Here is a 27,459-nt window from a genome sequence, read left to right as displayed (position 1 = left end):
GAGAAATGGTAGTTGACATACGGTCAAAATTGTGGTGTATGCAGTTTTAAGAACTACAATGACAGAGTGCTTACTACACCTTCATGGTTTAGAATATTCTATGTGGCAGGATTCAAAAGACTGGTCAATTTGGCAGTCAGTTGCAGCCAGATATGAAGCTAGCAAAGGAACTCAAAAATGAAGAGAAGATGGATATAACTTGTAAATAAGGACTCACTCACTATGTTAATTCAATTCATTTTGTGACTTTAATTTTTTTGCTGCTATCATTTTCATCCAATTAAAGCTCCTGCAGTGAATTAAAAAGGCATATTTGGCTTATTAGGTTTTAGTGCAAAACAAGAAAAAAGTTCTGCAGTGTTCCATGGAGTGTTGTCTTTAACTTTGATTTAAATAAGAGTACAACCACCCATATACCTATAATATCAGGAGTTGCCTAGGTACAGCAATGAAAAAGAGATCATTACACTTTTGTTTTGACGAATCATTCTCAAGTTTCCATTGTCACAATACACTTGTAGGCAAACAACAACAGATTAGAAGGGAGAAAGACAATTTTTTCTTGTTCTTTGCTGCCAAGACATCTTAATTTTTCCTCTGGGGAAAAAACTTTCAGTATGATGAACAAACTGAATAAAAAATATAGAACTATAGAATTTAAGGCATATAAAGTATATTGCCTCATTTTTAATTAAAGCAATCCATCAAAAAAGACAGTTTCCAATATATTGTTCCTCCATATATAATTGTTCCTCCATTTATAATTAGACATGCTAACATCTTTGCGTATGGGTAAGAGCTCTTTTTCACTTCTGGATTGGACCAGAGTCATATCTGCATTTAGTTTCTATTCTCATGAAAAACGAGTGCATTTTTGACCTGAACTAGCCCATTTTCAACCAAAACTGTTTCCGTGTTGAGGACATGCAAAATTTCAGAATTCTCTGTTTCTGCAGCCAAATTGATGTTTTCCAAAAATTTCACCAGGGCATGCCATTTTGGGGTGTGAAAACATGAAAAGAAAAGTCGCAGAATCTTCTGCAAAAAAGTAGTCCACCATTTCATTCAACACCAGAAGTAACTACACACTGCACTTAAATGAATGCCAGAAGAAAATGCTATTTCTTTGTCTCAGTTCAGCACAGTTAATAAACACATGCCTAACTTTACGCCAGTAAGTAGTCTCATTAACTTCAATAGTACAACTTATGTTTAAAGTTAAGCATGCCCTCAAGTACTGGAGCTATCAAAGTACTTAAGCACATGCTTAACTTTGAGCCTTAGAGTAATCCAGTTCATTTCAATACGGCTATCGATGTGCATAAAGCTGAGCATGTGCTTAAGTGCTTTCATGGATAGGTGACTAAGAGAGGATGACATATTAATAACAGAATTATAGGATTGAAAGGGAGGGTCATCTAGTCTAATCCCCTGCCAAGATGCAGGATGTATAAGTTTGCATTTCTATCCATGCTAGGGGGAAAACGTTCAGATATGGCACAGTTTCTTTTCTATTCACTAAATAATACATCACACAACAATGCTCCCACAAATGGTGCAAGTTGAATTCATATTATAAACTGCATTTGAACTTTAAGAAATGTTGACAATATCCTATCGCCAGGAGTAGAGAGTGCTGAAAATGGTTGGGTTTTTTTAATCAGCCACAGCACACAGCAAACTGGCTATCTTTTGACCATGTTCACAAGAGTGAAAGGCGTATTTTTAACAGAGGAACTTACAGTTTATCTCAGCTAGCTAACATGTTAAAACTGTAAATGCTTTGTCTACACAAGGATTTTGACATGCTAATTGTGTTAGCTGACGTGTCAAAACCCACTCTTTCTCCTAGTGAAGACAAGGCCAATAAGAATAAGGAGTCATAACTGTTTAAAAAAAAACTGGTTAAGGAAGTAATTTACACCAGAGAATAATTTTCGCATCTTTTTTTTATTATATTATTTGAATGCTATTGCTGTAAACATAAGGAAAGATCATAAAGTGGACAACATGGCAATACCTCTACAGTTAATAAAACAATCATCTTTATATCAACTGTAGAAGACAGCAATTGACCCCTCAGGAACAGAAATAGAGTACAACAGCCTGATTTGAACAAAAACAGAAATTGTATGTTGTTCTGAGTAATCCCTCCAATCAATTAAATGGAAACATAAAAAAAGATTGTGTGTGCAAGCACCACACATTCTCTGAATCAGCAAACAAGATGCTACCATTGGCACTGACAGAATGCTGAAGAATTACGGATTTGTCAGGCATTACCACCAAATGCCTTCCATACTCTCAAATCACATGACTTATGTTGGGCTCAGGATAATTGTCAAACTTTTTAAAAAATGCTTTGTAGCTGCTATTTCCTTTTAAACTACAGATGGGCCAGCACGGTTGACAAATCATTCAATATAGAGACGTTATGTCAAATGCCCTAGAAATCCCATGAGAATCAGCAGCAAGGGCCTGAAGCATCCTTTTTGACTCACCTTCTTGTTGCCTGAGCATTTGCATTCTTTCCATTAAGAAGAAAATCCCTGCAGTCACTTCTGAAGCTTTAAAAGCTTCAGTTCAGTTTTAAATTCTTTCTTTGTAGTACTCAGGAGTAGAGCTTTAAAACTAAAATCAAAGGCCCAAGTTTTCAAAAGTGTTACCTAAAATTAGGCATTTAAATCCATATTTAGACACCTAAATAAAAGTGACTTGATTCTCAGAAGTTCTGAACATCTGCCACATACAGTGAAGACAAAGAACAGGGATTTGCAATAACCCAGAATGGAGGTGACAAATATATGAATTTCTGTGGTCAGATCATCATACAAGAAGAATATAGTCTCACTATCCTGAGATGGAAGGCCCCTCCATAACAGCCACTATTGCATTTTCTAGTTTTAGTTATGAGTTTTTCATGATCCCAAGCCTGCACAGGAACTTAACTGCTGGGACCATATGCTTTCAAAATGAGAATGAGGTACTGTTGTTCTTAAAGTGTTTACCTCTTCCAATTAGCATCATCTTGACCTTCCCTGGTTCAGTATGGATCAGTCTACAACACAAACATTTTACCTTTCCATGCTCTCTTTTTATTTTTCTCTTTTGACCGTCCATTTTCCTTTTTTCCATTCCTACAGAACCAGTGCTGTCTGCGGATCAGGCAATACTAACCTTGAAACCTCTCCATCATAGGAGTGAAAGAAATGGCTTCAAACAGCACACAATTTGAGCATCAAAAAGCCATTCTACGTAATTAACATTTAGTCCTTGATCCCGAGGGTTCATACCCTGTGAGGCTAGCCTCTGCTTGCCACAGTTACACTTTTATTTTTAGTGCTTTAGTGCAAGTATGTTTACAACACTGGGAATGAAAAACCCCAGCTCCAAGGGTAGCTGTAGTAGCCCTTCACCATTAGGGTACTGCAATCATGGGGTGCGATTGCCGTTTGCACTGACGTCCCAAAGCTAGCTTTAATTTAGCTAGCTCAGGTGCCAGAGCTGTGAAGCAGCAGCATGCACGTTGTACAAGCCTGTCTAGAATCTGGAGGCTTATGGGGCTAGCCCACACAGAAGTGTGTGCTGCCCCAGTACCCACGCTAACGAGATTAAAGCTAGCTCGGGTATTTGTAGTACAGACATATCCTTAGTGAAAATAAATTTCGTCACTGTGTTCCCATTCTTTCACACTCAGAGGAACTGGCCTGGGTTCATGTTAAGTAGCTCCAGAGTTGCTCTAATCTATGCTTCTTGCTTCCACAATCTCTATGGCACATGCCTCCTCCTGCCCCCTTCCCATCCCTGAATTCCTCTGACACGCTCCCTACATTGGGGCCCTGCCTGAAGAACTGGATTTTAAGGAAGATTTTGAAGGGGCGGAGAGTGAGCGATGGGTAGATGTAGATAGGGAGACAGTTTTGTGCACTGGGAGCAGTATAAAGCCAACGGTGGGAACAGGTGATGAGAGGAGTAGTCAGGAAAAAGGAATGGGATAGCACAAGGAGCAGGTATGGAGGACAAAGGTAAATGATAGCACAATTGGTACAGGCAAAAATACAGAAGACATTATAGATAACTCTAGGCAGCAAATAATTAAAATAGAGATTTTTTCTCTTCTCAGGAACTGGAAAGAGATAATATCTTTGAATCTGTGAAGTATAAGTTGGAACCTATTTTGAATAACAGGAATGCTGGGAGAAACACAAGACATTTTTCTCCTGCCGAGCTTTTTTCTATATTACTAAAATACAAAACAATTCTCCTCTGAGTAGTCAACCTCCTTTTGTTCATTTGTTTGTTGGCTGCTTATTTAGAGGAACAGCAGCTTGTATATCAGTGGTATAGATAAAAGCACCTCATTCTGAAAAGTAAATGTCAAAAACATACATACTCTCAGAAAGGTCAAATGCCAACTGACAAATGTCAAAAATACTACAATGTTTCCCATTGAAAATATCCATTGCAGCACATGCTCCAACCACAGTTTTATGTGTAAAAGCAAGAGTTCTATAGCTCATTTAGGACATTCATACCATGTTAGCTTTGATTGATCCAGTATAGCAATGATCAGCCTACTGTATCCCAAGCACCAGATACTGCCAGCTTATTATATATAAGCCGTGTGCTGTGTGTAGGATGTCTAGTCAGGATGACTTTTCCAGACTGTGGTCTTCACAGATCCCAAGTGGTACACATAAGACAACTCTTTAGGAGTAGCTAAAAAACCCTGTTGCTGCATTTGTTAATGGAACTTTTTGTGTTTCTCTTCTCAGAATGAAGATCTCTTCACACAGTAAACTCCATTGTCATGAAGATGAACTTTCCAATGCTGAGAGTGATTTTTAGTTATGACAGAGCAGCCCCATGAAGGTTTTGTAGAGAATGCTTCTACCAAATAATTGCTACATGATGTCTACATGGTTTGATGTGTCTGTTAGAAAGCCAGGAGGCCATTCTAAGTTTGTTTAAAGCAAACAATTTAAGAAGTTTCCATGGATATAAATCATTGACGGTGGGTAAAATTTTCAAAGGCACCTAAATGATGTAGGCACCTAAATCTCATTGATTTTCACCCATTTAATTTATTGCAAAATCCTGGCCCCGCTGAACTCAATGGGAGATTCACCCTCCAGCCTCCCCTAGAACTATATAAAACATGCTAATTATAGAATGCCCCCAAAAATGGAATACAATTTTTTAGAAAAATCAGTCAGCTTGCTACATGGAGTTGCTTCCACTGAAAAAGGGAATGCAAAGCTTTACGTGGTTCCTAATATATGCTTCTGCTTGGGTCCTCTAAAAGAAAACAAAGTGCATTTTGATTCGTGTGCTGATGACACAGGTATTGGAGTCCTCTAATTCTCATGACGTGTGTTCAACACTGACAGTTTGTTTACAGGACATTAAGTACCATTTTAGTCAAGTTGAATCAGAATAAATATGAATTTGGCTAATTATCTCAAACTTTCAACTGAGCAATGTTGTGATCTGGACAGTTTCACATGAAAATATTATCTCAAATCTAGCTCCAAGTAGTAAAAGTCTGGTATCAAAGGATGATATTTTATTGGATTTATTATTAAGACCTCATTTAACTTAAATCTCTTGACAAAATATATAAATATAATTTAATAAATACATTATTTTACCTTATCTATATTGAATTAGTATAACTGCTTTTAAATGGCCTTTGCAAATATAAATTATCAAATTTACAGAGAATCATAGAAAATGCCAAACCAGTCCATCTAGTCCAATACTCTGTGTCTAACAGCAGTCAATATCAGATGCTTCAGAGAAAAGTGTAAGGATGGACCATTTATGAAGTAATTTGCCCACAGGGGAAGTTTCTTATAAACTGCAAGAAGATACCTGTTGGGCTTATACATCAAAACATGAGATTTATATTACTTATAAAGGTTCATTGCACAAAATACATTGAGAAGAAGAAGATCCAAATGTCAGAACCGGATGTTGTGACAATAAGTTTCATTGGTTAATTGTGCCCTGGGTAGAAAGAGTATTTGCTTTGACCAGCTTTAAATGCATTTTCTTTCAGTGTCGGTGAATGTCTCCTTGTCCTTGTATTATGAGAAAGAGTACAGGAATACCCAACTGATCATCTCTGCACTACTAATTATTTTGTATACCTCTATTATGCCCACTCTTATGAGTTTCCTCTCTAAACTTAACTGTTGCAAACTTTTCAAATCTCTCATCATATAGAAGCTTTTCTGTGCATCTGTTCATTTTCACTGCCTGTCTCTGGGTCTCTTCTATATATATATATATATTTTTTGAGATAGGGTGACCAGAATTGAACATAATATTCAAGCAGACATGCTTGCAGCCAAAAAAGTGTCCAAGTTAACTAATTAAGTTAAATAAAGACAACTGGATGTTCAGAGGAAAGATGAGTCTGTTGCTCTTAAAACTAAATAGTTCTTTAAATACATAAAATGAAACAAGTTCATAAAATATTAAATCAGACTCAGGTTATTGTTCAGAGAGCAAAGAAAGGTCCAACAGTTTGGTCCTCAGGGTCTCTGTCAAGGACACATCCAAGTATCATTGAGATCCAGCCCTGTTTATTTTATGAGATCTGACAGGATCTCTGTTCAAGGTGATATAGCTGCACACATTGTGTACATTAAGTTATCAGCCACAGATGATGACACAAAACTTGACAGAACATGAACAGAATAACAATTCCATTGTTGGAACATGTAGAGAAGCAGGTAGTTGTATTTCAGGATTGTGGACACACCTTCCCCCTCCTCGGTTCATATTGCACCTTTTATCACAGTATGTATGTAGATGAACAACATAGCTGAGCATGCATTGACTTCCACATGTCACCAGATTCCTTTTTTTATTCACACTTAAAGTAAAACATTTTCCTCCATCCTCTTGCTCTAAGTTAGCCACCTCATGTCCCTCACTTATGTGAAATAAAAAGTGGCCCAGTACATCATAGCAAGCAGTCCCAATGTTACCTTTCGGGGTGGGGGGGGTGGGGGATCTTTGAATTGTTGGATGAGCGTTCCCAAGAAGTCTTGATTTTGCCTCAGAGGTACTGTGTCGGTCTCTTTATATATACTACCTCAAATCACTTGGAAGAAACAACTGCCCAAAAACAAGACACCAACATCATCTCAACTTAAGATTTACCTCAATCATCTTTCATACCACCTTCACCCACTGAGAGTTTTCTCTGCAGGAAATGTAGCAGTACGCAAGTGCCAAGATAAATTATTTCTCTTATGACTGAAACAATTCTCCTAAACAAAATCTGAGTCATGGTATTTCATGAAGCCTCCTTCTGTCTAGTACTCATAGTACCTATTCTTATGGGAGAGTGTGGTGGGGCAACTGCCCCACCCCATGGGAAAAAGGGTTGGAACAGGCCAGAGAGGCTGTGCAGACCAGCAGTCAATCGACAAAGGCCTGTAGAGAGCCAATCAGGGCCAAGGAAGAGGAAGCCAATCAGGGCCAGGCTGGGTCCTATATAAAGGCTGCCGAGCAGAGGAGAGGGTGGTCTCTCCCTGGCTGGCAAGGAGCTAGCATCTTGGACAGAGCAGTGCTGGGCAGGCTCTGGGGAGCTTCGGCCCGGTTACCTGCAGGCTGTGGCCCTGCTAAGAAGGGTCAAGAAGGTGCAAAGGGCCAAAGGAGAAGTGGCCCAGGGAACATAGTTGGACAAGAAGGGAGAGAAGGAGGGCAGAGAGGCTGCTGCTAGAGGGTCCCTGGGTTGGGACCCAGAGTAGCAGGTGGGCCTGGGTCTCCCCCTTCCACCTTTAAACTGCACCTGGCCATGACAGACTGCAACCTGCTCCTGAAGTAAGGGGCTAGACTTTGGGGTTGTGGTTGGCCGCTGAGGGAGGTGCAAGCTGAAAGACTGCTGTTAACAACCCCCCACCCCCTGAAGGGGGTGAGACTGGAGTGGGATGGCAGTGCTGGAGGGCAATGTCCTGAAGAGGATGCTGCCGAGCGGGGAGCAACGTGGGTCCCAGGGCAGCAGAACAGACAACGGGCGAGACACCACACGCCAAGGGTGCACCACAGCTGACAAGAGCTAATTCCTGGAGCAACCAGCGGGAGGCGCCAGTGGTGGTGAGTAGTGACCCCATCACAGAGAGCTATGGTATAAAACATCATTTCTACTAAATCATTCTCTGCTTATTACAAGAAAAATAGATACTGAAGTACTATAATACTTTATTTTGCAGTAGGTTTTCTGTTTCTATAGCTATGAATTCTATTCATCTAACAATCATAGTGCCTCGTTCAGACCTTATGCAGTGTGGTGTACGACTGGCTGCTCTGAAAGCATTTCAATGTAAAATTTACTGTTTTGGAAAGCAGTTGTAGCTGTAACAGAACAGGCTTCACTGCTCTTTTGGGAAGGACTAACAACAAGTTAACATATTCTGCATTATTAAATTGGACTCCCCTGTTAAACATAACCTATTGTAAGGCTCCTTGCAATAAAGAACCAGCAGGTTACCCAGAAGTTTAAGACTTTTCTTCCACTTGTGTTCTTCTTTCAGTCTAACAGCCTGTTTTATCATTTGCAATCAAATACTTGGCTGTTTGGACAGAAAATACACTGTAAATCATGCAAAAATTACACTCTTATTCAATGTATCAAGTCTCACCTTGCGGATGCCTCTGCCAAGATCTTCTCCATAATTGGTCCCTAGAATTTCAAAATGGACATTTGGATTCCCCCCATTTTCGGCAAATTCCAGTTCTCCAGTCAAGCCATTCACTCCACCCTGATAGAAATAAAGATGATGGAGTGAAAACTCAAAAGTATCCAAATAAACCATATAGTATATATCTATACACACACACAGTGTATATATATACACATACTTGGGACTAGCTTTGCAGAACATACAGAAATAGAAGCAGAAGGTGAACCGCAACAGGGCCAGTTTGCCTATGGACTGTACTTTCAGGCAATTTTTGATAAAGGCAGATGGGGGTGACAATACAGCAGAGGTGAAGCAATCAATCTTTACTGGGAAGGATTAGAGATGAAAATGCTACATATACCATAGGTACACTCGAAGTATATGTTAGGAGATAATTCAATACCACATATAAGGTTCAGCGTCCTATTAAAGCTGTGCTGACCCAGAGCTGCATAATAAGAAAAGCTTATATGTACATTGAAAAGGAGTACTTGTGACACCTTAGAGACTAACAAATTTATTTGAGCATAAGCTTTCGTGAGCTACAGCTCACTTCATCAGATGCATTAAGTGAGCTGTAGCTCACGAAAGCTTATGCTCAAATAAATTTGTTAGTCTCTAAGGTGTGTGACAAAGCTCTGTCCTTGCCTCCGTGGGTCCCGCCTTTCCTGGCAGATTTCACTAGCCTCAGAGGCTCACTGTGACCCTCCACGTAACCCTTCTCTCTCTAGAGACAAGGGTCACAGTCTACGGAGCCATTTTCATCATAAGCCAGCGAGGGAGGTGAGGAAAAGTTATCCTTCCTTGCACAGTCTCTGTTGTCTCCCAGTCTCAGTGATTAATCAGGGGACAAAGGTGGGGGGTGGGGCGGAGCCCGGGCCCACCCTCTACTCCGGGCTCCAGCTGAGGGACCCTAATAGTATCAGCTATGGTAGCTGACCTTTTAGAAACACGACATGTACAATTCCCTGGGCTACTTCCCCACAGCAGCCCTTACTTCCTCAAGCTCCACTTCACCCTTACCTCAGGGCCTCCTTCCTTGTGCCTGATATGGTGTGTACTGCTCAGCCTCTCCAACAGCGCAACTTCCTCCCACAGCTCCTGGCATGCACACCCACCTGACTAACTAGGAGGCTTTTAACTAGTTTCAGCCAGCCCCTGATTGGCTTCAGGTGTCCCAATCAACCTAGCCTTCTCCCTGCCTTCTGGAAAGTTTTTAATTGGCCCCAGGTGTCTTAACTGACCTGGAGTAGCTGCCATTTCACTTATCCTGGTACCAGGAATTTGTTTAGCCTGGAGCTAATATATCTATCTCCCACTACTTTTCCATAGCCATCTGGCCTTGCCCCATCACAGGTGCCACAAGTACTCCTTTTCTTTTTGCGAATACAGACTAACACGGCTGCTACTCTGAAACCTGTCTATATGTACATTGAAATCTTAAACCCCTGGAAACTCATCTGATTTCTAGTTTCGCTATAAAGTTGATTCTAAGGCCAGTTTTTTTAAAAAAGTGCTTTGAGGGCGTAGTGAACAAATACAGGCCAATTTATGGCTCCAACTGGCAACTCTGCTAATCTTGTGTATTGCTTCAAAAAATAAGATGAGACTTCGCAGTTCTGATTGCATTTTCAGTTGGAGTTTCACTATTTGAAGTCAAAAATTCAAAGTGAAACTCAGGGGATATGAACTATGGATGCGGCAAAACAAAGCCCTGCTCCAACAAGGTACATAACTGACTATAAGTACCTGCTAAAGTGGAGGTCAAAAAACTGCATCCAAACATCTTAAGTTTTGGGAAAATCCAGATATGGAAACAAATTTTGGAACTCAGGAATAGTTTTAACTCACAGAAAGGGGAAGTGAAGATAATGTTCACTCTTTTCAAATTTTAATATTATAACAACATGAAGAAATATAGGAAAGGCTGGGAGCACTGCCTATTATTAAGGCTGTCTAACACTTCCCATTATAAGACCTTGTTTTCAGTTGCTTATAGCTCTGCCACACAAACCATTTGGATTGAAATTTTCCATGCTGGCTATCAGCCTCAGGTTGAAATTTTTTGGAAAATGTCCATACTTTGGAATAAGGACTTGAAATTCGGCAGCGTGTGTGCATGCATGCCCTTTGTGTCATGGATGTGCCTTTGCCCCATGAAAAGTTGGCCAAATTCAGCTAAATTATAGAGTTTAGCAGCTAAAATCTTCAAAGATTCCATCCTCACGGAGCATGCTCGAGTCTCTCCTAGTGCTGACCACACTGACCATCCCCACCAGAGCGACTGAGCATTCTCCCTCCAGCCCAGGGCTACAGAGGCAAACCCAGACTTTCCCTGTAACACAGATGTGGGGAGAGGCAGCTGGACACTGGAGGGTGGGGTGAAGAGGAAGATACACAGGTCAGGGTGTGAAGGAGGAAACAGACTGGCTGAGTAAGGAGGCAAGGACAGAGAGTCTGGAGGGCATGAGGCTAGGAGTTACTGAGCAAGGAGACTGCGACTGAGATCAGAAGACCTGAGGAGTGCAGATTGGCATGGACAATGTGAGGAGAATGGGACTCAGATGAGAAGCCAGTGGTGGGGAAAGAGACAGGGCTGGGACAGGGACATATTGGAGGGAACAGGGAAGAAGAGTATATTCCTACTAAAGCATACTTCCCGCCAGAGCCTAGAATACAACCCAACATCCCTGAGTGTTACCATTTCTCTGCTATAAGCAAATGTCTGAGTCACCCACTGTGAAAGCCCAGTCTAGTGCTGGTCCACATTGAGGATCTCAAACTGGTCCACATTGAGGATCTCAAACTACTATTGCTATTAATTACTCTGTTAGCTCAAGTGGTGGATCTTACGTTTCCACCTCTGTTATGAATAATAGGGACTTCAATATGATGCCATATAATGGAATTTATGTGTGCTTATTTTTCCTCTTTTTCTGTTTTGCTTTTTTTAAAAAAAATCCTAGGAAATGACACCCAAAAGTCAATTAAAAGAAAATTATTAAGGTTGCAAAGCCGAACAGTCAAAAGTTAGGAAACATCAGCGTTAAGGTTGTCTCTGCAACCTTAATTTGACCTCTTTGTGCAAATACATTATGATACAGTCTTTAATTATGTGATCACATACTATTTTTATCACAGCACTCCTGCCTCATTCAGTGCACAGGATGCACAGTGCTCAATTAATGAGCAGCTAGTCAATATTTTGTTTTATCTTTATTGTTCAGTGTCTGGCTTAGACCTTAATTACTGTACACTATTCAAACCCTACTCTGAAGACAAATTATTCATTTTCTCATTGGCTTTTTCTGTGATGCTCAACATTACAGCATCTACTTGCTTCACAAACATTAATGAAACTATTTTCAAAACACCCCTGTGGAATGAGCGGGTAGCACTATCCCAGTTTTACAGATGGAGAACTGAAGCAGAGATTAAGGTAAAAAGCATCCGCTAGTTTTAGGTGCCCAGTCTGAGACACCTAGGACTTGTTTTTTCAGAGTACTTAGCACTATACCTCACTTCATATATTCAAAGCAAAGCTCCCATTGGCTTCAGTTGCAGCAGAGTGCTCAGCAGTACTGACTCTAGGGTTCCTAGAAAATGAGGAACACACAAAGACCACCTGTGAAAGCTTGGTTTCAGTGACTTAGTCACCATCACATAGGAAATCTGTGGCAGAGTCAGGGACAGAATCAAATTCTCCAGGGCAGTATTCAACCATAAGACCATTCCTTCTCTTATTACAGACCTCTGCCTCATTTCCGAGATGCATTCCATCTTTTGCAACAGATGAAGCAAGGGTCCTATACACACTTGTCTTCTTTACTACACAACCCTTATTCATCCACAGGGCAGGTCCAGCCTGTGCTCTAAATGAGGCAAGGGTTCTATGGAAAAAATATATGTGATCATGTAATTAAAGACTGAGTATTTGACTTGGCAAACGTTGTTCTTTTTATTTTGTTTAATTTCCTGTGCTTTTAAAAAAGCAGGCTGAGAAAACAGAAAATCAATCACGAGGCATTATACCAACACCCACACATCATCAGCAGTGGTGCAACCTTAGATCCCTGACACAGGTCTCTGCACTTTTGAGCTAATGAAGAACAGATAGCAATAATAGCTTGTCATCTCTACGTGGACCAACACTGAGGGGATCAGACTCACGCATTGCCAGTAGATTTCACTGATATTTGCTGACAGCAGGGGAATGGTGAGTTTCAGGAAACATCACTCCATTCCAAGATCTGCAGGGTGGTGTTATCTAGGGGGCAGAAGTTCTCGTAATATTTTCCTCAAGCATGACCCCTTCTGTCCTGTCCCTGCCAATCTGTCTCTGTCCCACTCCTGTTTCTTCTCCCCCCCACACTCTATCAGATCACATGCTCCCAGTCTTTGTCTTTATGACTTGGGGCCTCTTGATGACATCATTCATGTAAGAACTCTAATGAAAGACTGTGTCATACTGCTCCTCTTAATCACTGCAAGAAGTATATAGGAGTGATAGATATTTAAGGAGTTATGTATATATGCTAAAATTACATTCCCTAGGTCTAAGAGTTAAGACAGACAGATCACCAAAAGGTAATAAGAATATAAGAATGGCCATACTGAGTCAGACCAAAGGTCCATCTAGCCCAGTATCCTGTCTTCCGACAGTGGCCAATGCCAGGTGCCCCAGAGAGAATGAACAGAACAAGTAACCATAAAGTGATCCATCCCCTGACGCCCATTCCCAATAATCCACATACTCCTGGCAGACAAGGGGGAATGGACGCTTCCCTCACTCCGGCTGGTTATATGCAAATGGAGTACTGTATGGTTCACAATGGGCATCCATTCATCCACTGAGCCAAATGCTAATGAAGGATTGTAAAATCTTCAAAGACAGGAAATTAATAGGATGAGGGAAACAGCAGGAGTTATCTTGTTTAGGGGTAACACAGTGAACTTTTAGAACTATCTCTGGGGTACATACAAACATTCAATCTGTGGGGACAAGCGGCCTTTGAGCTTGATTTTATGAGAAGAGGTCTCAGCTAATCTTATTGAATAACTGGGGAAATTATTTGTGGTAAGCTATTTTGTAGGAGCTAGGGGAATGCCTTGTTAGTTAAGTTTAGTCTCTAGAAAGTGTGTTACAATTTTGTTTTATATGTAACCATTTGTTATCCTTTCTTACAGGGAATGCAAAACCATGCTCTCAAGTGTCCCTAGCCTCTGTTTGCCAGAAGCTGGGAATGGATGACAGGGGATGGATCATTTCATGATGAAGTGTTCTGTTCATTCCCTCTGGGGCACCTGGCATTGGCCACTCTGGAAAGACAGGATACTGGGTTAGATAAATCAGTGGTCTGACAGTATGGTTGTTCCTATCTTAACTGATTTTTATTTTAATTTCCGTTTTTTCTTAAATGTCCTTTGTTTTATAATTGAACTCAAGTGCTGTGCACAATACAGGAGCTATGGTCTAAGGTGAAACTGGTTAACTTTGAGAATAGAGGATCTGGGATTTCTGTGGGTATCTATTGATAGGGACTGAATACCACAGGTGACAGGGGGCTGCGGTGCATCATTTGTCAACCCACAAGGCAAAGACATAGCTCATGTAGCCCAGAGGAGGGTGCTTGAATGGCTGATAAGCTGGTTGTGCTAGGAAGACACAGGGAAGATTCCTCATGCTGTAGGCAGGTGGTAACAGGGTGACTCACAGTCCTGGGGGCCCCAAGAAATCTCCCTGCACAATCAGTCCTAGTTTCCCTCTCCAAGCTCCTCATTCAATCTGTCTCTCTCCCTTTCTTCCTGGTCTCTAGTCATCCTCCTTCCTCTTCCTCCTTAGCTCCTAATTCCAGTCTTTCTCCCCAGGCTCCTCATCCAGTCTCAGGGCAGGTCTATACTAAAAAGTTAGGTCAACCCAGTGACATCACTCATGGGTGTGAAAAATCCACACCCCTGAGTGAAGTACTTAAACCAACCTAGCTCCCCATGTAGACAGCACTAATTTGACAGAATTTTTCTTCTGTTGACCTAGTTACCACCTCTGGGGGAGGTGGATTTACGACAGCAATGGGAGACCGCCTTGTCTCACTGTCAAGAGTGTCCATCCCGAAGTGCTGTGGCTGTGCCCCTGCCACGTTTCTACTGAAGACGTGGCCTCAAGTCTCCCCGATGGTTCCTTGTCCAACCAGTCCCAGCCTCCCCCCTCCCTCATCCAATCGCACTGTAACCCCTAAAACCGGCTTCCCCACCCCACTTGTTTCCTTACCCAGTTCCTAGTCCACTTGTCCAACCAGTCCCAGCCCCTCCACCCCAAGTCCTAAATCTCCCTTCCACCCCCCAGCTCCCATTTCACTTTCCTTGTCCAGCTAGTACCAGCCCCTCGCCGCAACACGCAGTCATAGCTTACACTGTGATTAGGCAAAGTAGAAACAGTCTGTGAAACTTCTTAAAACTACTAAGGAAAATAAAAGTAATTTGCCAGCTACCTAAGTGTGTGACAGAAGAAAGAGGAGTAAGGTATGAGGTTTCACAAGGGATGACTGAGGATAAAATTGAAAGGGATATAGGTGAGGACCAATTGCTGTTGGTTAAGCAACCGATAAACAGGAAAAGGGGAGAACAGAAACCATTCAAGGCCATATGAACAACATTTAAAGGTAAAACGCTGCCTTATTAGGTTAATATAGGATATCAATGCTACTGGGTTAAAGCACATATCCCGACCCCTTTGAAATGTTATAAATTTCCAAGGTTTGAGCATGTGCCAGTTGTCTGTAAGGGGAAAATGAGTTGTGGTAGATGTGGAGCAGAACACTTGTGAGAGAACTGTATGGAAGAAACAGAACCTAAACTGCAGCAATTGTGGAGATAAGCACAGTGCAGCCTACAGCAAAATGAACTAGAGACACAGAGAACATTAAAACTATCCATAAAATATCCTATGCAGAAGCTACCAAAAGATATTTACACTGGAATGTGGAGAAAGAGGAAAATACCAGAGAGGGAGAACAGCTACTGGTACAACAGCAGTACAGTTCAGGGCAGGAAAGGTAAAATAAGGGGAACAGATGAAGATGTACTGCTTGTAGGCAAAGAGAAATATATCGTATTTAGGACAGAAGTGATTAGTTGCTCTTTACATACAAGGAAGACAACTAAAAGAATAAAAATTATAACAAAAGCGGCACATAAATATTTGTATATAAGCACTCTCTCAATAGACCGTATTACTGCAATTTTAAATGAAGGTAATGTATTTAAACAACATGGTTCTATTTTTTTTTTGCTGGAATGCACATAATGTATTTACACATGGTCAGGAATTAAGGAGCACTGTTTTTGAAATGGAAAAAAAAACAGATCAGATGTGATAGGTGTACAAAAAACATGGTTAGTGAGAAACCTCAAGTTTAGAAATTCAGGATACGACGTAGTCAGACATGACAGAAAAATACAAGAGGAGGAGTCTGTGTACTTATAAAGGAAGGTCTTAATTATGTTGACAAAGAATTAAAAAGGCAAAGAAAGACTTGGAGAAAGTACTGTGGGAAAATGAACAAAGATTTCAAGGTTTCAGAGATGTAGAAAAGTTAAAAACAAATGGTGTATGGAGTAAAAACAAATTTATACTTACTTGGTCTTATAGTAAATGATAAAGTCAAAAGTTCTAACTTAGGAAAAGCAGACATTTTAGCTCAAGAGTTCCAAAAAGTTAGTAGTTATACACATCAAAGTAAAGCGTGAACAAAAAATTGAGAGTTCTTATATAGCTGGGTAGATTATATAAATGGTGTACTAAAAGAAAATTTCAGCATGCAGGGACTCAAAAAATGCTACACACACAAGTAAAAGTACAATTCCAGGTAAAGATAGCATATACAATGCAATGCTTAAGCACCTACCGGAAGGGAGTTTAGGAGCTTGATTGAAATTACATAATAATACATGGGGAAAAGGAATACCACTGTCAGAATGGAAGCAAGCAGTGACTACACCAACAGGAAAACCTGGCAAAATAGGCATAAGACCCGAGGCAAATAGACCTATTGCCCTCACATTCTATGTGGGCAATATTAGGGAGAAAATGATACAAGTGTTTAGTAGCATACCTGGTCAAACTGAAAGTATAAACTGTGTACAGAGTGGTTTCAGGAAAGGATGATACACAGTTGATCATATTGTAAGATTAGAAACATTAAGACAAAAAATCACAAGGAACAGATAGTTATGGTAGCTGTCTTTTTGGACATTGAAAAAGCCTATGACATGCTACAGAGGGAAGGCTTGCTGTATACTAGATGCAGTTGGAATAAGAGGAAGAATGTTCTGGTTCTATTTAAATGACAGAACCATACAAGTCAGGGTAGGGGGTGGCTTTGCAGAATATTTATAAACTTACTAACAGCATTCCACAGGCGAGTGTTATCAGCCTAACCTTGTTACAACATTATGATTAATGATCTCACAGAGAATATAGGGGAAGGAATAGGTATTACTCTATCTGTGGATGACTGTGTTATACGGGCCAAACACAGAAGACTTAACATAGCTGTGGAGAGAAACTACGAGATGCTCAGGTGGATTTGAGAAGGTGGAGATATTTGGGGATTTATGTTCTCCCTTGCGAACACAAAGGGAATGATCTTCACAAAAAGGAAGATTGGGGAAGAATGTAATCTATATCTCTTTACAGAAAAAATACAGGTGGTTCAAAATTTTACATTATTTGGAGTTATATTCAATAACAAACTAACTTGGAAGGGTCATACAGATAATATCAAGACTAAATGTAAAGATAGGATAAATCTGCTTAAGGTATTGCTGAGAACAACTGGGGTGCAGATAACACGTTGCTGACAGTATATGGGGCATCAGTTTTAGATTATGGATGCCAAACCTTTAATTCAGCTTCTCAATCAACACTAAAAAAAAATTAGAGCTGATCCAAGCCTAAGCTCCATGAAGTGCATGTGGTATGAATATTAGGACTCCGTTGTGTGTGCTGCAGATAGCAACCAGAGAAATGCCTAATAATTGAAGGATGAAATAGTTTAGAGTTGACCTTTTGGGCTAAGGTTAATGGAAATAGTGGAGATAAGCATACTAGAATAATAGATGAGGACTGTTGGGAATTAACTAGACAAAAAGTAACAGGGCTCCACAAACTCCCACAGGGTAACAGTCAAAAGGTGAGAAAAATATTTGGATGAAAAGGAAGGTCTAGAAGAAATTAAAATCTTTAATTGTGTGAAATCAAACTATGATTGGATGGTTGTCTCTCCAATTGTGGATTTGAAATTATATGAGAAAACAAAGGGAAGAGCATGGCCGTCAAATATGACAACAACACAGTTTATGAGTTTGTACAGGGCAAATGAGGTCAGCATTGCCAAATCTACACTGATGGATCTAGGGATGACAACACAGTTAGTCAGAATGGCCCTTTATAGTCTTGAACTTGGAATTAAAAGATTTGTGAGACTATCTAATTTTGGGGTATTATGACAGCCAAATTGACAGACACACTGTTGGCACTGACCTGGACAAGGGATGTATACCCAACTATGATTTCTATCCTATCTGACTCTTTGTCAGGTGTAATGGCAATTAGGAAGGAAGCCTCAAAAAGCAGGAATGATTTAATCAATAAAATACTGTTCTTAACTACAGAGATAGTACAACTTGGTACACCACAGTAATAGGGCAGATTCCATCACACGTTAGGATTCCGGGCAACAAAATGGCAGATAAAGCAGCCAAAAAATGCCTTAAAAACTAGGAGGTTGATTTAACAGTCCCGCTGAATAAATGGAACTTCAAAAGCTTGGTTAAGAGGGAACTTAAGAAGGAATGGCAAGAAACATGGACCTAAGAGGAAAAAAGGATGCGGGTTCTACGAAATACATCTTAAAGTTGAGGATAATGGGCTACTTAATAGCTATGATAAAAGAAGTGAACTGGTCTGGGTCTATCACACAGGTCATTGTGAGCTGAATGGTAATTTATATTTACTAAACAAAGCACAAAGATGCATTGTGCGATACACACAAAGTCCAAGAAACAGTTGAGTATCTGCTGTAGCAATGCAGGCAGAATGACATAGAAAGAAAGATTCTCTATGAAGAACCGAAACCCTTCAGGTAAAAGAATATAGTCTGAAGGGATTGGAGAGAGTACCAGGAAAGAGGGGTAGAATTAAAAAGGCATTACTTAGCTTTTCAAATGCTACAGGACTGGGTAGGAGGATACAGATTTTTTTTTAAATGCAAAAACTGCAGTAGGTGATGCTCATAGCCTCACATGCTGAGTCTGCTGTACCATAAAACAACAGAAAAAACAAAAAAAGATGGGGACAGCAGTAGCTCTGAAATCTCTCCTTAGAGAGGAGGGGAATTGGCAAGAGACAAGGAGAAGTTCTACAGGAAAATAAGCCCTGGGATCATGCCTGGGAATACAGACTGGGAATGGCAAGAACCTGAGAGGAGGTAAAGTAGCCACAGTAAGCAGAAGACACTCCAGTGGTGACCCAGCAGGGGGCTGAAAAATAGGGAGGAAAGGTAGGAAGGAGCCCAGGGGAACAGCAACAGGGTTTGAGATTGTATAGACCATGGTTGCTAGACATAGGGTCCCTGGAGTGGGTGAGCCCGGATTCCTCTACCAGCACCTAGAGAAGTGGCACAGCCTTGGCTGTGGATAAGTAGACTGCTTGAGACAGTTTATCTAAAGGGACTTTGATATCCCGGAAGGGAAAAACTAGAGTGACTATCTGAAGGGACAAGCCATGAAGAGGGAGCACACTCCGTCATGAACCGTGAACAATCACATCCGGAAAGAGATGCCCTAGGGTGTGCAATCCAAGGAGGGGGAGTCAGACTGGTAGAGAGCTCATCTGCAGCTGAGCTACAAGAAGGTGCCACAGCGGTGAGTAGTAAGCCCTGTGACAATAAGGAAATTAAGTAAAACATCATGGTATTTGCAGGGAATGAGGCAGGAATGCTGTAGCATTTGAAGGTGGCAACAAAAATGATTAGGGGACTGGAACACATGAGTTATGAGGAGAGGCTGAGGGAGCTGGGATTGTTTAGCCTGCAGAAGAGAAGAATGAGGGGGGATTTGATAGCTGCTTTCAACTACCTGAAAGGGGGTTCCAAAGAGGATGGCTCTAGACTGTTCTCAATGGTAGCAGATGACAGAACGAGGAGTAATGGTCTCAAGTTGCAGTGGGGGAGGTTTAGATTGGATATTAGGAAAAACTTTTTCACTAAGAGGGTGGTGAAACACTGGAATGCGTTACCTAGGGAGGTGGTAGAATCTCCTTCCTTAGAGGTTTTTAAGGTCAGGCTTGACAAAGCCCTGGCTGGGATGATTTAACTGGGAATTGGTCCTGCTTTGAGCAGGGGGTTGGACTAGATGACCTTCTGGGGTCCCTTCCAACCCTGATATTCTATGATTCTATGAACTACATTTCTGATAAAATAGGATATCTAAAAAATTGCATCCAACAGCACTTCCAACATTTTCCTTTCCCAGTGCTGACAAACAGGTTTCATTGCCAGAGTCTGTATGGCATCAGTACCCCCCCAAAAAAGGTGGGGGTTATGGTTGATTTGCCCAGGTTCTTAAGTGGCTGGAATTGTGGAGAAAAGAAGATATATCGTACAGTCAGATAAAGTTAATTGGTGTTGTTTCTGTCCTCATTCTGAATTTAAGTCGTATGCATAACAGTACGTCTCTGCTTATTCACCTGTTTTTTAAATATTTCTGTATATTTTGAGATCCTCATTTATAATGGAGTCTGGTCTATAATTAGAACACATTTGTGCTATCACGTGGTTTTGGGAAGATAATGTAACAATAACTGATCTTCGATTATGTGAGAAACTTCTTCCTTCTGATGCTGGCGGCATGGAGTAAGCAGGAGGTGGCACCATAAAACCATACAGAAGAGCAGAGAGCCATCTGGTAAAAATGTCAACCCCTCAGCATTTGTTCAGCTTTGTGGAAGCACTCTCCCTCCAGCCAGGTCAGCGTGACTGAGCCAGTAATAATGCTGTCACTGACTGGCTAGACCATGGTGTTCTCTGTGGCCTAATGTGTACAAAACATGCAGCCAGATTAACCTCCTTCATGTTTTACTGCTTAAGATTCATGTGGTGGAAGGGAATATCACTTAATGCAACTTCTCTTCCTAGCCACGTTTCCCTTTCCCACATAGTCTGTCTGCTGTGTGGATCTTTTTGGAGTCAAAACAAGAGCTGTCAAGCGATTAAAAAAATTAATCGCGATTAACAGCACCATTAAACAATAATAGAATATCATTTATTTAAATATTTTTGGACGTTGTCTACATTTTCAAATATATTGCTTTCAATTACAACACAGAATACGAAGTGTACAGTGCTCACTTTATATTTATCTTTTTATTACAAATATTTGCACTGTAAAAAAACAAAAGAAATGGTATTTTTCAATTCACCTAATACAAGTACTGTAGTGCAATCTCTTTATCATGAAAGTTGAATTTACAAATGTAGAATTGTGTAAAAAAGACTGCATTCAAAAATAAAACAAAGTAAAATTTTAGAGCCTGAAAGTCCACTCAGTCCTATTTCTTGTTCAGCCAATCGCTAAGACAAGCAAGTTTGTTTTACATTTGCAGGAGATAATGCTGCCCACTTCTTGTTTACAATGTCACCTGACAGCGAGAACAGGCGTTCTCATGGCACTCTTGTAGCCAGTGTTGCACAATATTTACATGCCAGATGTGCTAAAGATTCACATGTCCCTTCATGCTTCTACCACCATTCCAGGGGACATGCGTCCATGCTGATGATGGGTTCTGTTCGATAATAATCCAAAGCAGTGTGGACCGACGCATGTCCACTTTCATCATCTGAGTCCAATGCCACCAGCAGATGATTGATTTTCTTTTTTGGTTGTTTGGGTTCTGTAGTTTCTGCATTACAGTGTTGCTCTTTTAAGTCTTCTGAAAGCACGCTCCACACCTCATCCCTCTCAGATTTTGGAAAGCCATTCAGATTCTAAAACACTGGGTCGAGTGCTGTAGCTATCAATAGAAATCTCACATTGGTACCTTCTTTGCGTTTTGTCAAATCTGCAGTGAAAGTGTTCTTAAAATGAACAACTTGTGCTGGGTCATCATCTGAGACTGCTATAACATGAAATATATGGGAGAATGTGGGTACTACAGCAGGAGACATACAATTCTCCCCCAAGGAGTTGTCACAAATTTAATTAACACATTTATTTTAACCAGCATCATCTGCATGGAAGCATGTCCTCTGGAATGGTGGTCGAAGCATGAAGCAGCATATGAATGTTTAGCATATCTGGCAAGTAAAGACCTTGCAATGCCAGCTACAAAAGTGTCATACAAATGCATGTTCTCACTTTCTGGCGACACTATAAATAAGAAGAGGGCAGCATTATCTCCTGCAAACATAAAACAAACTTGTTTGTCTTAGCGATTGACTGAACAAGAAGTGGGACTGAATGGACTCATAGGCTCTGAAGTTTTGCATTGTTTTGTTTCTGAATGCAGTTATGTAACAAAAAAATCTACAACTGTAAGTTGCACTTTCACAATAAAGAGATTGCACTACAGTATTTGTATGAGGTGAATTGAAAAATACTATTTCTTTTATCATTTTTACAGTGCAAATATTTGTAATAAAATATACACTTTGATTTCAATTATAACACAATACAATGTATATGAGAATGTAGAAAAACATCCACAATATTTAATAAATTTCAATTTGTATTGTATTTTTTTAACAGTGCAATTAAAACTGTCATTAATCACGATTAATTTTTTTCATCATGATTAATTTTTGAGTTAATCACGTGAATTAACTGTGATTAATCAACAGCCCTAGTCAAAACTATTTGGGGGAGGAGGCCAATTACCCTGCCTAGTTACCTTTCTCCAGCAAGTGAAGCCATTAGGTTTGTATTGTGGATTTTGTCCCTGCTGCACAGCATGGCAGAGGGTGCATGTAAAGGAACTGGTCATGTATAGGATTGCACTGGTTTAACGGCCTCCTTGATTTTCTCTATGTGAAGAGATTCCTCAAAGTTCTCTCTGTTTTACTGTGGTCATTAGGATAATAGCTGAGACAGTCAAATAAGTTTGTAATAACATTCAAATTATTTTAGGAAAGGGATTAATTTGAAACAAAAACAAACCAAATGAAAACATTACATTATGATCTACATTATAAAGCTACTGAGCTAGAAGATCCTGTTGCAAATGAGTGATGTCCTGACATGGTTAAAACTGTGAAGAACAACGGTTGTCAAGATTCAATAGTGCTTCAGCCATGTTCCTAAATCGTGCCTTCAATTTTGCACAGCTGTTGCAAGATTTGGGAACACTATTAAAACATGGCTTAGTCCCATTTACGCTGGCAAGAACAAATGTTTTATATTGTTACTTAACACAACACTTCTACAGCACATGTGGGACCTTATATGGAAAAGCCAGGTTGCCAATCCACTGTAAGATATTTATCCTCACTGTTTCTTTTAAAAACATCCTCCTTTTTAAAGTGTGGGCATGCACACAAAAATGACTGTAAACATTACATCCTTGTGTTGCATATTTATTTTCCATCAATGTCTGCAGTATCACATTTGCTCAGTTTACAACTTCAAAACACTATATTTCTAACTGCCAGCAATGCAAGCTTAATCCACTATCTGAAAAAAACAAACCGTGTCCCTTCTGCTTCATACATCATCACTAACAATAACAAATTCTGAATCAGAATTTAGAAGGCAAATCTGTAGATGATTCATGATGCAGAATAAAATACAGCTTTGCTCTTCCACAGATAGATGGGCTCTACGGTGCGAGGAGTGGTAAACACTTTTTTTTTAAAATCAGTAAACTAAACAAATGTGATTGGGAAGACATGACGGTAGGGGTGGTGAAGAGCGCAGATACATGCCATAATATGGAGTCATTTTTCCTCAGTCATAATAATCACTATAATCCTACTTTAATTTATTCTGAGACTAGTCAGGAAGATTAGTATTTTCTACCACTATCATTCTTTTATGTGACTGCCTTATTTTCTTCACATTCTAATGTCTTTATTGACAAATAAAATTAGTCAAGGCTTGAGTCCTTGAGATTATTTGCTTTTAAAGGAAAAAAAAAGGCAAATTTAAAACTAATTGCCAGAGCTGGTAAAATGCATTCTGAATGAATAAATTACTTGATGAATTTAACTGTTTATTTTGTTCTAAAATATTTTGCAAACAGGGCATTATGTTTATGAATTATAACAGCTTCAGTATGATTTAACTGATGCACACTCCCTGTGTTAGCTCTCTATGAAGGTGTGAAAATTGTTTTTTCCTGTGTGAAATTCACAAACATTTATGTATTGAACATTCACAGACAGTGGGGAAAAGGCAGCACAAATATGAAACAACCAAACACCTTTTTTGCATTCCCACTCAAGTATTTCTCCTGCTCCAATAATTGCAAACAGCAAGATTCTGCATTCATCTCAGAGGATTGCTACTATTTTCAACAAATGACACTGCAGGTAGAATTTTCTCTCGAGTCTATTACCACTTCCCCTGGTTCTGAATATTTTCTAAATATTGCACTGTGTGTCTTTTAAAGAGTCACAGATTTCTTGTCCTGGTTTCCCTCAAGGAATTTGAGCTAGATTCCATCTGAGTCTGAAATATTGTTAGATGGTGCCATTCCTTGATCTCCTATTTTTTAAAAATATTTTTCCCTCTGAAGAGTTTTATATCAATTTCTTTGGCTATCGAACTTTTATCTAACTTTGGGCTCAATCATGAACCCATCTTGCCTGCCTATACATGAGAGTAGGGGTTATAACAAAGCCTCCTTATTCACATTACCCACATCGCCTATACAGAAGGGAGAGCAGCCTTCACTACTCCCCTTCCCATGCAGACAGGCAGGGTGTATGCACATCTTTGGCACTACCCTTCCATCCAATGCACCAACTAGTACAGCTGAGTCAACGCAAAAGGGGAAAACTGACCAGACTGTGACTCACACAGTCAGTGTCTGATTCCTGCTCTGGTTTGGGAACAGCACAGCTATCCTTTGCCTGGTTCTCAGACTGGATAGTAAAGTTATAAATTACAACTGGGTGGAGGGTGCAAGTTCCATTTTTTACAAACGATTTTGAAATTTGGCTTTGTTCTGAGTCAGAATGAAAACTAAACTTTTCAAAATGCTCCATGAAGGAAAATGCTGATTTTTGTGTGTGTTGAATGAAATGTTTTGCTTTAATAGAAGCTAAATGTTTCATTTTAATTCTGACATTTTAAACTTTGCATTATACAAAACAAAACAAAAATTCCAAAATAAATAGTCTCTTTAAACCAAAATCCATCTAAATGTTTTGTTCCAAAATTGTAGAAATGAGACTTCTTCCCCCGCACCATCCGGTTTCCTTCCAAAACAAAGTTCCAGCAAAACTGACCCAATTTTGTGAAGCATTCTGAGTTTGATGGAACTGCATATTCTGAGGGAATGTGGGTCTTCTGAAGTTTCTCCAACCAGCTCTAGTTACAATCCAGTCTTTTGTAAGAAGCAAGTTCCATTGCTTCTTTTTAAATATTCACTTCTTTTGCCAGTTAACCAGCCTCTCCATTTCTTAGACGCTTGTTCCTTTCCCTGCCCTCTTCATCTTATATACCTAAAAAACCCCCAGATTTCCACTGCTTCTTGTTCTCCACCTTTCTCTCTCATCAGTCCTTCACACTTTGACAGGTTGCAGAGCAGCAGCCGTGTTAGTCTGTATTCACAAAAAAAAAAAGGAGTACTAGTGGAACCTTAGAGACTAACCAATTTATTTGAGCATAAGCTTTCGTGAGCTACGGCTCACTTCATCGGATGTATTCGGTGGAAACTACAGTGAGGAGATTTATATACACACAGAACATGAAAAAATGGGTGTTATCATACACATTGTAAGGAGAGTGATCACTTAAGATGAGCTATGACCAGCAGGAGAGCGGGGGTGGGGAGGGGGGGAGAAAACCTTTTGTAGTGATAATCACGGTGGGCCATTTCCAGCAGTTAATAGGAACGTCTGAGGAACAGCGGGATTGGGGGGGGGGAATAAACATGGAGAAATAGTTTTACTTTGTGTAATGACACATCCACTCCCAAGGATAGGTTCCTGGGTTAGTGGTTCTGTTGTGTGGTGTGTGGTTGCTGGTGAGTATTTGCTTCAGGTTGGGGGGCTGTCTGTAGGCAAGGACTGGCCTGTCTCCCAAGATTTGAGAGAGTGATGTACTTCAGGATAGGTTGTAGATCCTTGATGATGCGTTGAAGAGGTTTTAGTTGGGGGCTGAAGGTGATGGCTAGTGGCGTTCTGTTATTATCTTTGTTGGGCCTGTCCTGTAGTAGGTGACGTCTGGCTCTGTCAATTTGTTTCTTCACTTCAGCAGGTTGGTACTGTAGTTGTAAGAGCCAATGCAGTTGTATTGTAGTGCTTGGCTGTAGACGATGGAACGTGTGGTGTGGTCTGGGTGAAAGCTGGAGGCATGTAGGTAGGAATAGTGGTCAGTAGGTTTCCGGTATAGGGTGGTGTTTATGTGACCATCGCTTATTAGCACTGTAGTGTCCAGGAAGTGGATCTCTTGTGTGGACTGGTCCAGGCTGAGGTTGATGGTGGGATGGAAATTGTTGAAATCATGGTGGAATTCCTCAAGGGCTTCTTTTCCAGAATAAATGGACACAAATCAGATGTCAAGAATCATAACATTCATAAACCAGTCGGAGAACACTTCAGTCCCTCTGGTCACTCGATTACAGACCTAAAGGTCGCAATATTACAACAAAAAGACTTCAAAAATAGACTCCAATGAGAGACTGCTGAATTGGAATTAATTTGCAAACTGGATACAATTAACTTAGGCTTGAATAGAGACTGGGAGTGGATGTGTCATTACACAAAATAAAACTATTTCCCCATGTTTATTTCCACCCCCCTCCCCGACTCCCCACTGTTCCTCAGACGTTCCTGTTAACTGCTGGAAATGGCCCACCTTGATTATCACTACAAAAGGTTTTCTCCCCCATCTCATCCCACTCTCCTGCTGGTCATAGCTCATCTTAAGTGACCACTCTCCTTACAGTGTGTATGATAACACCCATTTTTTCATGTTCTGTGTGTGTATATAAATCTCCTCACTATATTTTCCACTGAATGCATCCGATGAAGTGAGTTGTAGCTCACGAAAGCTTATGCTCAAATAAATTGGTTAGTCTCTAAGGTGCCACTAGTACTCCTTTTCGTTTCACATTTTTACTGTTACCTTTCCTGTACTGCTCTATACTTGCTTTACCTCTTGCACGGGATTCTTGCTTTCAGTTTACTTCTGAAACGTCAAGTTTATCTGACTCAAAATTTCTTTTTTAATTCTCAATTATATAAATCAAAGTAGTCCCACAGATTTCAATGGTCAGGTCACATACATTGAGGTGTTTTACCTAGATGCAAAGATTTTCCTTAGTCTGACTTTACAGCCATCTTGGTCCAGCTTGAATGGTTAGGTGAAACCCAGATAGAGAGGAAGAAATCAGCTGTGTGGAAAATCTCAGGCTTTTCTTTTGCCTACTCTAGGCAAGCAAAGGGCAGGTCATCACCCCCACCTGTGTGCCATGTTACATGTGCTGTTTCTACACAGTACTGGGCTAGTTATCAGATTGGCCCTGGAAGGAGGGAGAACT

At 40.3% G+C, this 27,459-nt stretch overlaps 1 protein-coding gene across 1 annotated transcript in view; it reads right to left on the bottom strand.

Moving 5' to 3' along the window:
- The window catches only part of GRID2 (glutamate ionotropic receptor delta type subunit 2), a 1,023,637-nt gene that overhangs the window by 309,665 nt on the left and 686,513 nt on the right, over positions 1-27,459 (bottom strand). Inside the window, exon 8 of the mRNA XM_073340701.1 lies at positions 8,658-8,777. Within this exon, the coding sequence (XP_073196802.1) occupies positions 8,658-8,777 (120 nt within the window). The remainder of the gene's footprint in view (positions 1-8,657; positions 8,778-27,459) is intronic.

This window comes from Lepidochelys kempii, chromosome 4 (assembly GCF_965140265.1).
Source record: "Lepidochelys kempii isolate rLepKem1 chromosome 4, rLepKem1.hap2, whole genome shotgun sequence".
NCBI classification, from domain to species: domain Eukaryota; kingdom Metazoa; phylum Chordata; order Testudines; family Cheloniidae; genus Lepidochelys; species Lepidochelys kempii.
Note: the sequence above shows the minus strand (reverse complement) of the source record. Positions and strands in the feature narration are given on the sequence as shown.